The following is a 14467-nucleotide window of genomic DNA, read 5'->3' as shown; positions in this document are numbered from 1 at the left end:
GCAACAGTGGTGGACAGTCACACAGTGGTATCTGTCATTGTGTCTTTGGGCAAGGCACTTCACCCACATTGCCTAGTATGAATATAGTGTGTGAGTGAGTGTTGGTGGTGGTCAGAGGGGCTGATGGCGCACTATAGCAGCTTCGCTTCTGTCAGTCTGCCCCAGGGCAGCTGTGGCTACAACAGTAGTTTACCACCACTAAGTGTGGAGTGAAAGAATGATCCCTTAATTCTGTAAAGCGACTTTGAGTGTCCAAAAAAGCGTTATATAAAATTGATGCATATTATTATTATTATTATTATTATTATTATTATTATTATTATTATGTCCGTACAATCTATAGCTACCTTTTAATTGAGTTTACACATGGTTTTACATTACACTTTTATTTTGACATACATTTCTGTTTAATTATGGTTTTATTTTATTTAATTATTATTCATTTTGTTTCCTTACAAGAGTTGAAAATCAATATTTTCTGAAAGAAATGATAAAATATTTCTTTTAAAAACAGTAGTGTTAAGTAACAAAGTGAAAAACAGTACAAATGTTAAGTACTTTTGCTTTAACATCAGTATTCTCCATATATATAAATTTAATGTTTTTCAAAAACCACAACTTGAGTTGTGTGAATTATTGTTTTTTGTTTTTTTTTTTTGCTTGAAGAAAATAGTGTATTTTTCCTTATTGTACACTTCAGAGTGCTCAAGATTGCTTAATTTATGTGTTCCCCCAGACGCCCCATAAGATGGGTTTTCCCACCTTTTTTATGCTTTTGCTGTTTGCATCAGAGCCGTATAGAGAGAGAATCTTTCACCGTCATGTGATTCATGTAAGACTGATTTCGTACCCCGGAAGTCACTGGCGGCCTATTCAAATAAATTGACATCACTGGAATTTTTGGTAATTTTGGTAATTTAAGTCATTAACTGCATTATTGACAATATTTTCAACATTGTTGGCATATTTTTAACTTGTGTGTGCTTTCAATCTCACTGAGGGTTTCTAACTTCCCTTTCCCTCTGCCATGATCATAATTAGCTGAGTTTATACATGATATTTACAGCGAGGAGAAACTCAAAGCTTAAAAAATTCAATCCTTAAATTACCTTTTTGCTTAAGCTTGCTGTTTAGAAATCTGAAATATGCTGTATAAATTCATAGCATATCCCTTAATCTACTAGTTTAGCAGGGGATAATCCACTAACATGCTTTAATGCACACGTTAATGAGTTTATATACGTTTATAATAATAATAATAATATCCAATATGATTATTTAAATGTTTTACCGTTCAAAAATGCATCACAAACTCTCTCTGCTGTGGCTTCAATAGGCTTCATCAGTGAACTTCTTACTTCTGGGGAACGAATGTTGGTCTGTATGAGCCGCCATTGCTGTGAAAAAACTGAACCATTGGAGTGAACGGAATTATCGCAACTCTCTCTATACGGCTCTGGTTTGCATGTCTGAGGGTAGGAGGAGCCAAGATTCTCAGGAGGAGGAGTTTCCACCTTATGATGTATTATTGAGGGAAAAAATCCAACTCGCCCTTTTGGAGCTGACTTTTTACAAAATGTGGAATAACAAGGGTAGGAGGAAATGGAACTTTTTCAATGTTGACCCTCTGAATGAGGCTAAAGAATATCACTGTAGCAAACCCATTATAAAGTTAATTTTTCCTAATACTGCCCCTTTAAGTTCACTATAAAAACATGGAAGGCAATTGCAAATGGCTTTTGTATCCTGTTGTGTGTTAAAGTTGATTACATCCTCATTATGTGCTGACTAAAACAAATGACAACATTCAGATCCTGACTGTGACTTTGTCCAGCAGCAGCTAAAAGCTTCAGCAACCAACATGTGAGCCATGAGAGATGGACTGATGGCTTGTCATGTGACACGGTGAAACTGTAGTTATGCAACACGAGAGTGTAGTGTGACTACAGCACCTGACGGGCTTGTTTAGGAGAAGACAAAGACAAGGAGTGAAAGTGTTCTTCCTGCCCTTCTCAGGGACTGGAATAGAATCAGGAAGTCTTTCTGATAACTGTTCCTCTGGTTGACTGACGCACAATTAGACTTCCTGTGTACCAGCCAGTAGGGTTGGGGTCAATTATAATTGTAGTCATGTAGTTAATAATTAATTACAATTATGGCATAATTATAATTGTAATTGTAATTTTTAAAATCTGTTGCTGTCGTAATCGTCATTAAATTGTAATTGAGTTTAGATTACCCAATTTGTAATCGGAATTGCCAGGAATATTCTATAAAAAATTGTAAATAATTGAACGGGGAACCACGTTACAGTTCTATGTACAGTTATACTGTACACATACTGTATGTTGACAATTAACTAAGCTTTCCCACATTTTATTATTAAAAAAATAAGTAAAAAATGAAATCTAGGGGTATACCGACACAAAAAATGCTAAGGAACCCGCAACAAAAATATTAAAACCTAAATTTTTATTGATTATGAAACCTAACAAGGTAACCAATAGATATGAAAGAAATTATGATAGATATTTGTTTTTAGAGTATTTTACAGCTGATTTTGGACCTGTTATCATAAGAGGTGCTAACACAAAAGGAAGGTTACCTTTTATTAGTTTATTTATTTCAGGCTCCGTAATTGTGGTTAATTGTAATAGAACTTTAGAAATTGAGAATGTAATTGACTTTCTGAGAACAAAAAATAATAGTTGTGATTGGAAAAATATTGCACTGTATTCATAATTGAATTGTAATTGAACATGGGTAATTGAAAATGTAATTGTAACTGAAAAATGTAATTGATCCTAACTCTGCCAGCCAGTACTATCCATGTCCACAACATCTATTTAGTGTATTTCTCCCAGTAAAGACATAGATTTATAAAGTGGATATTTGAGATCCTATGCCAGGGGTACTCAAATACAAACTTTAAAGGTCCACATGGATAATTTTTAATGACTCAAAAGTCAATTTGTTATAATCAGTTAAGCCACAAGTCATAATAATGTAGTAAGATAATTTTCATTCATACAAACTCACACTAAAATTTCATTTCATTTTTGACAAATTCAAATGAATATTGAAATATAACAAAACAAGTAGGCCTATATCATGAGAGGGGTTAAGGAACCCCTTTTTGAAAAATAAAAAATGCATTGCTGTCCTCATGATTTGAAAAATGATAATAAATATACCCCTGTTAGTTTAACACTAAATCCAGCCCTGCATACCAGCTTTTGGTAAACACATTTTTCAAGACTTCAATATGTTATATTGATAAACTACACTGCTGTTTAATTACATAAATGGCATTTTGAGTCTCTGGCAAATACTTGAAACTTTTGCACACTTGGTGTGATGTCAGCAGATCACCGTCTAACACGATCTGATCACTGTTTATCACCGAGGACTGTGATGTACGGTATGGAAAATCGGAGTGTCATTGAACACATCTTTGACTTTCCATACATCGTGCTGTCCCCCACTGTGGGACCTGGAATTCTTAGTGGTCTCCCATCCACCTACTAACCAGGCCCAACCCTGCTTAGCCTCCGTGATCTGACGAGATCAGGCAATGACAGGCAGGTACAGGACAGACAGGCACAAAGTCATCCCTGCAGACTTTAAAAGTAAAAACAAAATAATGACTAGTCAGCCAGATTTATCTGCAACAGTCAAACTAGTTTGATTTTTTCATAATACTGCCGCTTTAAAGCACTTTATATTGGTTTTGCTACAGTGATATACATACATTTATTTTTCAGAGGGCCAAAGTTGAAAAAGTTCTGTTTCCTCCTTTGTTATTCCACATTTTGTAAAAAGTCAGCTACGATTACAAGCCTGCTCCCTTAACTACTAGTCCCTTTATCCACAGATTATATATTTACGTACATTCAGGATGTAGATAATCCAGTATATAGATAATATACAATACATCCTTAACGTATATATAGCGCAGTGTGAGTGCTCGCAATCAGTTCCACTTTTTGTAGCCGTTATATCGCCTTGTATTGCCTTTGACATGATCTGACGTGTTTGTGACCCAATGCGACGTAGCGGCTGGACAAAACAGTGGATTACTGTCTTAAATGCACTATTCCTGTAGTTAAAAGAGGAAAGGATGACAAGAAAACGACTTAGCAGCTTAACACTGTGGTGAGTGTTTGAAACAGCAGACTCAGCTGATTGACTCCTCTGCTGATGTGATGAACACACCCTGAAGCAGCGTTTGTCAATCACAATAGCTGCTTAAATAGTGTATTTCTGTAAGATGCAGTGTTTTGGCTGAAAACAATAACGAGAGAGTGTGGATAGCAAAAGACAATTGTTATAACGATCACACTCTCCAAGTGCGAGGCCCCAAAACTGCCTGTTTTTAGAAGCATCATGAAAGTGACTTTTCAGAGGGAGAAAACTCTGAGGTTTATTTTCCCAAACTCACCTGTTTTCCAAATATTATGTTGTTAGAACAAATAGAAATGTGTGAATAATGTCATAATACTGGACCTTTAATAGCATGTATAGCTGTAAATACCTCAACCAATCTAACATTTTACATTTTTAACGATATAGTCTTAGTAGTATGTACTTGAATCTAGTTCCATTCGACCAAAGTCCCAAGTAAATTGAAGACAAATATACATAGTTCAATGAGCTCGGCACCAATAAAGCAACTCTGGTGAATTATTGTAGATTTGGAAAATCTTGGGCTTTGAAAGTTGGTAATTTACACACTTTTTTTGATCATGGATTTGTTTGCAGTATATGTCTGGTTTAAAAAAGTAAAGTGACTTGATAAATACCATGATTTATATTATTTGTCATGATCAACATATCTTTGTCTGGAGGGTTGGTTGTTTTTTTTGTGGTTTGTAGTTGAGGCAGCTCTGAACCCAGCCTGCCTTTGTCACAACCTGACTATATTTTTGTGTGTTTGCAGAGTTCCAGTCCCCAGACAGAAGCCCAGAGTGACACATCAACATCCTCACCAAAGGCAGAAACTGTGGCATTGTCTTCAGAGAAGCAGAGCGTCTCTACTAAGAAGGAAAATGAATATCCTGGTGCTCTTCCACCAGCTATTATTTCCTCCTTAGAGTCGAGTTCAGCGCTGCCTGAGGAAGCTGCAGCACAAAGCCACCCACAGGCCATCATTAATGCTGACTGTTGCACCCAAGACAAAACTCAGGACTCTGATAATGCTTTAACTTCTCACCTGAAGCTGATCGTCCAAGGATTGAGCCGATCCAAGTCACAGGAGTCTCTGAGTTCTTCAAAATCAGATGATGAAGAATCGTCTGAATCTGAGTGTTGTCAAAAAGCAGACTTCCAGCACGAGGGCAGCAATGGGCCATCTTGGCTTCAATCATTGAGCACAAAGGCCAACAAAAAGGAGAAAAAAACTCTCAGGATGTTGTGCGAACCCACTATAGCTAAAGTAAAGGAGACTCAGGGCACATTGCAGAGAGGAGACGAGTCCCAATGTCAGAAGAGCCAAGTCAACTGGGAGCAGATGGAGGCAACCAAAGCTATATTTGATCTTCTCAAAGAGATATCAGGTTAGTAAAGCACTGAGTATTCACTATCAGTATCTGCATTTCCATTACCCTTGGAAATGTGCGAAATCTAAATAGCGCAATAAAAATGGGTCATGGACACACCTGAATTTCAAAAAGGGACTCGATATCGCTAAAAAGTTTAATGAGGAGGTATTTCAGAAGTTTCAATATTGAAATATGTCACAAAAGCAACATGGAAACACTTTTTTTCTGCAAATACACATCACAGAACGTGACGTACATTGTCACATGATGTGAGTAACCTGGTCACATGACCACTGCTCTCAGAGAAAACATGGCGCAGTACGTGTAAACAAAAGAGTAGACAAGACATTTTTTAGCATTTAGTACTTTTAAAAAATTATAAAACCAGCAAGTAGTCAAATATAACTTTATTAGCTCATTCGCTAAGAATAAATATAATACACTGATTTTGTTGGGTATTTAACTGAACATGTATTATTTTATATGTAAATTGAGATAAGTGCTAACTCTGAAACATTAATGACTAAACCCTTTGAACTGCACTCCTGTGCAGCTTGAATAAAGGAGATTAACATGCATTTGCTTTAATCTGAACTTTAGCCAAGGTTGATCATGCTTCACAAAGTTAAAGAACAAGTGAACGGAACATGTTTCAGTCTCACTTGTATGATACATTAAACTAATGTTCAATTTTGGAAGCATTGAGTGACAGGTGCACAACAGCAGATAATTAAGGTTGCCATCATTTATTTAATTAGGGATTTTTAAATGCAATGAAGTGCTTAAGGCAAACCCAATCTTATGCAGACCATGGAAAACTCCCAGAAGGCCCTCTGTTGTAACATGAGTTCTTATTCTTACTGACAGATGTTGGAGTGAAGCACAAAAAGCTCTGCATGTAATTACAAAGTGTCTTTGGTTTCTCTCCAAGGTCCTAAATATAATCCGCTCCAGCTCGTGGTTTATCTGGTAAAGCTTGTAACTGGGAAATGAAATTAATTTTTCCATTTTCCATGATATTAGTGCCTTTTTTGCACCGCAATTGTGTGTTTTGCCTCTAGCGGGTGCAGTTCTGACTCTACGCGGGAGAAATGTACATACTGTATTTGGACTTGGGCGGAGCAGACCTTTTTGCTGACACTTCGTTTGACTTGATCCGAGCACTTTTGGAAAAACAATGGGAGAAGCACTATCGATGCTGGAGCTGCTTTCACACTGCTCTCCCATAGACACAGTACACGGAGGCGACGCCCTTTCAGCACCTCTAATTGACACGCCCCCAGCATTTCAGAGCAGAGAGAAGTGCTTGTTTTTCCATGATTTTTAGACCTGATTTTATATACTTAGTGGTTTTTTCCCTCAGGGAGGGGTTAAATGCAGAGAACACATTTACATACAGTATATGATAATAATGTATAATGTATATTCTATATTAAACCGTAGTGTTGGTTTTACCTGTGAGGTAGTTTGAGAGGGAGGAGCTCACTTTCTTATAGGGTAGGAGGAGCCAGGATTGTTAGGAGGAGGAGTTTACATCTTATGACGTAGTATTGGGGCAAAAATCCAACTCACCCGTTTGGAGCTGACTTTTTACAAAATGTGTAATAACAAGGGAGGAAACAGAACGTTTTCAACTTTGTCCCTCTGAATGAGGCTAAAGGGATGTATATCACTGTAGTAAAATCATTATGAAGTGATTTTTTTTAATAATACTGACCCTTTAAAGCTGTTTCTGCACATGTTTCAGAGCTTTCCTCCCTCTTCTGGTAAAATAAAGTAAATGCAGTGTTTCTAAAAACAAAGCTCATAGCTGACTTTTTCTTTCAGGAAACTCAATTCTCCTAAACATATTTGATGCCATTTTGAAGCCTGTGATGCCCATCCTGAAAAAGTAAGGTTTGTTCAAACAATCAAAGCATTTTAATATATTATTGAATGACTCGTGAAAGCATACTGTACATTCCTTTAGGAAAGTGAACTCCTTCCTGAACAAAATGAACCCAACTGAAGCACTGATGGCTACGTACATTGACACTCTGTGTAAAAAGCTGTTACTGGAGTCGCCGCCGTCGACACTTTTACCGCCTCGTACTGAAGAGGAGAAGGACGAGACGAGGGAACGAGCACACAACCTCATCAATGCCAAATGTAGGCCATCACTCAATGCTCCATTGTCAATTATCTTCTAGAGTTTCATCGTCCATCGAAAATAATTGTCTGTTCCCTCTTCAGATTCTAACTTCCTTGTTCTAAAGAAGACAGACGTGGAATCTGTCTTTAATCTTTTTCAGGACCGTGAGGAAAACAAAGCTTTAGTCTATGTCAGTGCCCCTCCATTTTACTTTAAAGGCTCACTTCATTGAGCACACAGTTACTGATCCTCTTTTCTTTTCCTCTCCTCTTTCCTCACAGATGCTCTTCTCATCGCTGTTGAAGGAGCTGCTTCCCAACGAGCACTCGCTTAATGCCAGCACTGCTGCTCTGCAGAAAGTGATGAACCCAATCAGCTGAGCCAACATGCACTCGTTTTTATTGGTATTGTTAGGATGTTTTTAGATCTCTCTATTTATTAACCCTCTCCAAATGCCTTAAAACAGTTGTAGCCAGTTTTTATTGTTTAAGAAGACTGCCCAGGCTTACTGTGAATATTTTGTTGTCAATATCTGAAAACATTCCTAAAGGGAGCAGATCCATCTATGTACTGTATGTCATCTCTGGATCTGCTCTTTTGCTGTATCTTCATTTTTCACAAATCACGTCTTGTTATAAGAATGAAATTTAAAACAATCTGTCACTTTGAGCACTTTTTTACAGTGAGTGTACATTTTGTACACTGGTTCATTGTATCTTTAGTTTTCTAAAACGTCAAAGACCTCACTTTTCCTGATCACATAAATCAGTCAAAAACAGGCAGTTCAAAGAAACTTGAAACACTGTAAATTGATCTTTTGTGACTTTATTAATAATAAAACATTTTGTTGGAACAAAACTGAGTGAAAGATCTGTTTTCATGCAAATAAGTAATGTTAGATTTGAGCAGGTTGTAGAGCTGTGTAAGGCTTCTGTAAACCTTACCTTCTTGTGGTGGAGGCCTTTGAGTAATGATCCCAGAATCTTTGTTGTTCAGAGCATTTTGTCTCCCAAAGCAGATTAGTCCTAGTGAAAGGTTGGATTAGGGAGTGGTTCAGAAGATCCTGAAGGATGAACAGCTTAAACAGCCCTGATTACTGGGGTGTCACTTTGGCCGTGGGGTCTGACTGGGATTTTCAATGTGCTTGTCGTAAAGTCAGGGGTGTAGCACCACATTTTGGGCCCTGGATACAAACTATCGTGATGTGCCCCACTGTTTTTTTTTTTTTGTGCCCAGAAACTATACTACCAGTAGTATTCTTGCATTATTATATAAGCTTACTTTTTTCTTCACAATATTTATTTAGCACTTTAGAGTAGCCATTAAAGGAAAAAAACAACATAAAAAAACATTCATTCAGATGTATGAATATACAACAACAACAAAAGTAATAATAGCATGTGCATGGGAGATGTAGAAGCCAATAGGCTTATAAATAAAAAGCCTATATAATAGGATGAGGATGTAATAGTGCGTGATCAAATACCACTTTTCAATTTACTGTTTGATTGTATATTTTAATATATTTTGTGAACTTAATTGTTAAGTTAACAAAGAAGCTTGAAATATATTAAAAAGGCTACTTGCACATTGCATATTGTATATTGTTGTCATGCTTTACTACTACTTACCCGTCCTATAATTTTTGTTTTACTTGGTTGCGTACGGATATATTTAAAGTTCAATAAATGTTAAGAGTTCTATTGGTGTATTTAATTTAATTTCTAATTTATACATTTATATCATATGAGAGTTTCAATTGTCTTTCATAATCAACATACTTTAAGAAAAGAAGTACATCGGCCTCCAAGATTTGTTTTAATTATCAGCCATCGGCTGAAATTAAAATAAATAAATGGTATCAGCATCGGCCTATGAAAATCCCATATCGGTTGACCTCTAATCATGGGGACACTCTGGCCACCCACTTAAGTCTTCAAAATCATTTTTTAAATTTTTTTTATTTCCATTTAGATTTGACGTACAAAAGGAATGTTCCAGCATTTAAATGCACGAAAGTGCACATAGTTCATTTCAATCAAAATAATATTGCCTAAAAAAGATATGTTTTAAAGCTCACCTCTAAAGAATTGAGTAAGCAGTTGCTTTCCCTCATTTGACCTTCTCTACCTCTCCTTTCTTTGCTTGTGATTTTGGCCTGGTTTTTCTTCCTGGAGGAAAGACATGGTTTCCTGCTGCTGTCCATCTCCTGCTCCTTGTTACATCCACAGTTCAGACTACCTGCCACAGAGCAGCACACATGCAGGACGCCCCGCCCTGGGTCCCCAGTCTGATGCCCATGCTTCTACTAGTTGAAGCAAAGGCTGTGGATGTGCTGGTCCATTTAACATCACTTTTCTGGTGCAGAGGGAGATGGAGCTTGTTGAAGTCCAGTAATGGTTCTTTAAAGTCTGCCTCATTACCGCAGAGAGATTCTCGTCGGGAACTAAATTCCCTGAAGGGTTGGACTTTACTTTGCCTAGGTCTAAGAATTAAAAATAATTTTTTCATGTCCCCCAGTCTTTTAACCTAGTGTTCGTGTTAATTTCAAGGAACCTCAGACACGGGAACCTCTTGTTCCTTTGGGTCCAGTAGCTGCTTCTTCTTCCATGCCATTTCAGAGTACCAGAAATGAGTAGTAGCAGCAACTGGGGACGCCTTTGTCCTGCTTGAAGACTTTTACACCCATGTGGGCAATGGCAACTTGACCTGAAGGAGTGAGATTGAGAGGACCAAACTGATTTGATCTCATCCTGGGGTAGCTCTCTAAAACATGCATATTAGTCTTTTGAAAGTGTCACATTTTGAATTTCTTAAGATTCTGACTTAAATATAATTGGTTTTAAAAGTAAACCTAAAAGCCGGGGGACATTATTTATTTTGCAAAAAAAAAACAAACAAACAAAAAAAAAAACACCCTGTTAAAGTTTCGAGTCAGGAGTTGGAGGCATGAACTCAAGGAAATAACAAGGGAAAAAAATTACCCACGAGCAATGAATACTTCAACATTTGTTATAGCAGTTTGTTTTTGTCTGCTTTTAGCAAATTAGAATAGCTTTTTATCTAACATTCAATGTAATGGCAATAATAGCATTAAATCTTATACAACTTTGTTTTGAACATTTGTTGCCACTGGCAACTGTTCTCTGAAAGCAGTTGAAACTAATACATTGTCTCCCCCTGCAACAGTGTTGGGCTGAACCCAAATGAAACCATTGCATTGGTTGCTGATGGCAACTGAATGTTTATACAAATTGAGTGCAGGGCAGAACTATTGTTTTCTCAAGGCTTTTCATTTTGCTGGCTGAGACTCAGCAGTTCCTAAAAGAACCTCCTAAAAATATGTATCGAATACCTAATGTCATGTGCAACAGCTGCCTGATAGATCAATAAAATATGCTAAATAGTTGTTTCAATTACAGAGGCTTGCAGAAGTATTCAAACCCCTTAACCATTTCCACAGTTTCACATTACATCCACAAATGTATGTATTTTATGAGATGGATCAACATAATTGTGAAGTTGAAGGAAAGTAATACATGGTGTTTCTATTTTCTTTTAAACAATAAAAAAACAAAAAGTGTTGCAAGTAGAAAAATTCAGTTCCCCTGGTTAAATACTTTGTATAGGGCGCCTTTAGCTGTAATCACAGCAACGTTCTTCTCAGAATATGTTCAGCACCTCTAGGTTAACCTCATAAACTTCCTGTGCAAAGCACACAGATGTTGTTCCATTTATTTACAGTGCATCTGGGAAGTATTCATAATGCTTCACTTTTTTCACATTTCATGTTACAGCCTTATTTATTCCAATTTGTATTAAATTAATCTCCTTCCTCAAAATTCTACACAAAAAATTATGAAAACTCTTTTCCGCCACTAAAAAATAAAAAAAATCGCTTTGGAAAGTCATAATTATGAATTAGTAAATTCACAATTACAAGATTGAAAGTCATAATTAATTATGAGAAAATATTTTTATATGTAAAGTTAAAAAGAAACATACAAAAATGTGACAGAATAATTTTGCAATAAAGACGTATTTATATCTACACTATGTACAGTGTGGTCAATTCGAAGAAGTGAAGAAACAGTAAAAAGTGTTTTGAATGAACTTTTATTCAAAGTGTAATTAAGAACAGTCAAAAATGCTCAGATTGTATCATAATTATGACTTTCTGTCTCATAATCATGACTTTACTAGCTCATAATTATGACTTTCTGGGGTGATTTATTTATTTTTATTTATTTTATTATTATTTTTTTGTGGTAACAGGCTTCCATAAAATACCCTGTAATGACAATGTGAATTATTATTTTTTAAAGATTTTTGCAAATGTTTGAAAAACAGAAAACTAAGAAATGACATTTACACAAGTGGTGGTTCTGCTTGTGTTTGAGTGCAGAGTCATAGAAGCAGCTGAGAGGGCATGTGGGTGAGAGTGCTTATGGAGATAGATTTCTTTATTATTCAATAGAAAAAATAAAAATAAAAAAAACACTTCAATCTAAATGAACATTTTCGATCAAAAATGTTTACTTTATTTTTTTTTTAAAAAATTGAATAATAAAGACAAATCTACCTGAATAAGTGCTGTGCTCACTTTCCAAAAGGTGGTCAGAAAAATGGTTAGCTCTACTGGATTTTAATAATTAGAGGGTATTGTCCTAATTCTGCTCTGCCTACATTGTTTGGTGTTTATCCAAATATTCATTCTTTAAATACTATTGTTATTCATTAGTTTATTAGAATTAGTAATACATAGTGCTGTGAAAACACAAAAGTAAATGAATAAACTGGAGATATGATCAATGAAGTGGAACATGAAAGGTTTCCTCCCGGACGGCAGGGGGCAGCACCCTAGTCACGTGTCTCACATGTGGTTGTTGTCAGTGTCCAACATGTCTGCGCCCTGACTGAAGAAACAGCTGAAGGTGCTGCACAGAGTCAGACACAGGTAAGAAAACACCCAGCTGCTTCACCTTTAATGGTTACTAGGTTTATTTAGACGTGTAATGGTGTTGAACGGGTCTGTGAGAGTCTGTCTGTCGGTGAAATGTCTCTGTTTACCGACTGTGAGTGAACATCTAGAGCAGAATCTGTTCATTCATGTTCCAAAGGGTGATCAATAATCCGACTGTTTAAACCGACCTTTCTGACACTGTGAGCTACTTCATCATAGCTACTGTATAGAAAATAGAGCTTTTTAAATACTACATTTTCATGGTTTCACTTCATTAGAGGGTAAGATAAAAAGTAAGGCTATAGCAGGTACAGTACTTAAAAAGGTCAGACTAAGACTACGTTTCAACATACAACACTTTATTTCTCCTAATTTATTCAATTGTTTCGTTTTTTAAATTTCATAGAAAATCCCCATGTTGCTAATTTATTAGCTACTAACAATCAACTTGTAACTAATCATAAAACATGTCAAATTTGGAGAAAAAAGGCCGTGTCTAACAGCGATGTAACGATTAATCGTAAGGCAGTTAAAAATTGATTCATAGGTATCATGATTGACATCGATACTTTGAAAATTTAATCGCAGTACTTTTTTTAAACAGCAGAGGGCGCTACATATTTATCCCTTTTCTTGTCCAGCAGTGTACCAGCGGGCAGAATCTGCTACTACTTTCTTTCTGGCCGCCTTCTACTCTTACATGTTAATGTTACATGTTAATGAATGATTTATTGCCCCTTTAGCACCGAAAGAATATCTGTAATATTACGTGAATATCTGTAAAACTCACGTTTTTCTATTAGCTCTGTCAGCTAGCACATATCATCTCTTCTTCACTGCACAGAATATCTGCATGGCAACCGGCCACTGGGTTACCAGCGCCCTCTGCTGGTCCAAACAAATATCTGACGTAAATCAGTGCAATGACGGTTTTTTTTTTTTTTTTTTTAAAGTCCAATTGTTAAGGCACAAAATACATTTTCAGTTGCATTTTAAAAAGAAAAAGAACTATTATGCAGTTTTGTATTGTTTACTATAGAACCAGAATTTAAATTAATAAGCTTCTTCTTCATTTGTATTATTCCTTTATTTATTTCAAGATTTATTTTTAGTTAAATTGCATTGATTTGAATAGTTTATCAAGGGATTGTTTTGACAATAAAAAACAAAAGGAAGATAATACAGTATTTTCTAGTTTTTTTCCCAAAAAAATAAAGGAATATTTTTCAGTCATCATTTGACTACAGTCCCATTTTGTAAAATAAATCGTGAAAAAATCGTATCGTGAACCCAGTATCGTGAATCAAATCGTATCGGGAGTTGAGTGAATCGTTACATCCCTAGTGGCTAATGATACGTATCAATAGACTCCCAGTCTATTCATACGCAGCGCCCCTCAATGGCCTGTTTAGGTGACGTGATATGGGTGCACCACTTGACCGATACCACTTTAAGCATAAAATATTTCAACCATACCTGTCAAGTTTTGGATTTGAAAATAAGGGAAATTTTCTGGCGCCCACTACGAGCCGTCCCACCCGCCCAACCAAGCTCCAGTATCCTTTATATTTTAAGATAAGTGTACAAGAAATCTAAAATACACACTTATCAACCACTTACTAATACAATTATGTGATTAGAATCTGGTAGGTCGACCTTTATTAACATTGATATGCTGTGAACATTCCTACTAGGGCTGGTGATATGGACCAAAACTCATATCTCAATATATTTTCTCAAAATGGTGATATATGATATAAATCTAGATAATTTTATTAAATAAAGTCTGATCAGAAAGACAATTCTGGGTTAAATTTGCTGATGCTAAATGCT

The 14467-nt window shown here is 36.1% G+C and overlaps 2 protein-coding genes across 3 annotated transcripts in view; both read left to right on the top strand.

Moving 5' to 3' along the window:
• The window catches only part of LOC114471555 (uncharacterized), a 33423-nt gene extending 24894 nt beyond the window's left edge, over nt 1-8529 (top strand). Inside the window, exons 12-16 of the mRNA XM_028460401.1 lie at nt 4940-5555; nt 7368-7431; nt 7510-7688; nt 7773-7861; nt 7953-8529. Coding sequence (XP_028316202.1) covers nt 4940-5555; nt 7368-7431; nt 7510-7688; nt 7773-7861; nt 7953-8051 — 1047 coding nt within the window. The 3' untranslated portion in view covers nt 8052-8529. The remainder of the gene's footprint in view (nt 1-4939; nt 5556-7367; nt 7432-7509; nt 7689-7772; nt 7862-7952) is intronic.
• A 4000-nt stretch (nt 8530-12529) lies between these two features.
• mrpl11 (mitochondrial ribosomal protein L11) overlaps nt 12530-14467 on the top strand; it is a 113855-nt gene continuing 111917 nt past the window's right edge. Inside the window, exon 1 of one of the 2 annotated variants that reach the window (XM_028458794.1) lies at nt 12530-12628. The gene's annotated coding sequence lies outside the window, so the exon portion shown is untranslated. The remainder of the gene's footprint in view (nt 12629-14467) is intronic. The other variant, XM_028458793.1, reaches the window with a different exon arrangement.

The sequence above is a fragment of the Gouania willdenowi genome, chromosome 10 (genome assembly GCF_900634775.1).
Source record: "Gouania willdenowi chromosome 10, fGouWil2.1, whole genome shotgun sequence".
Lineage (NCBI taxonomy): Eukaryota > Metazoa > Chordata > Actinopteri > Blenniiformes > Gobiesocidae > Gouania > Gouania willdenowi.
Note: the sequence above shows the minus strand (reverse complement) of the source record. Positions and strands in the feature narration are given on the sequence as shown.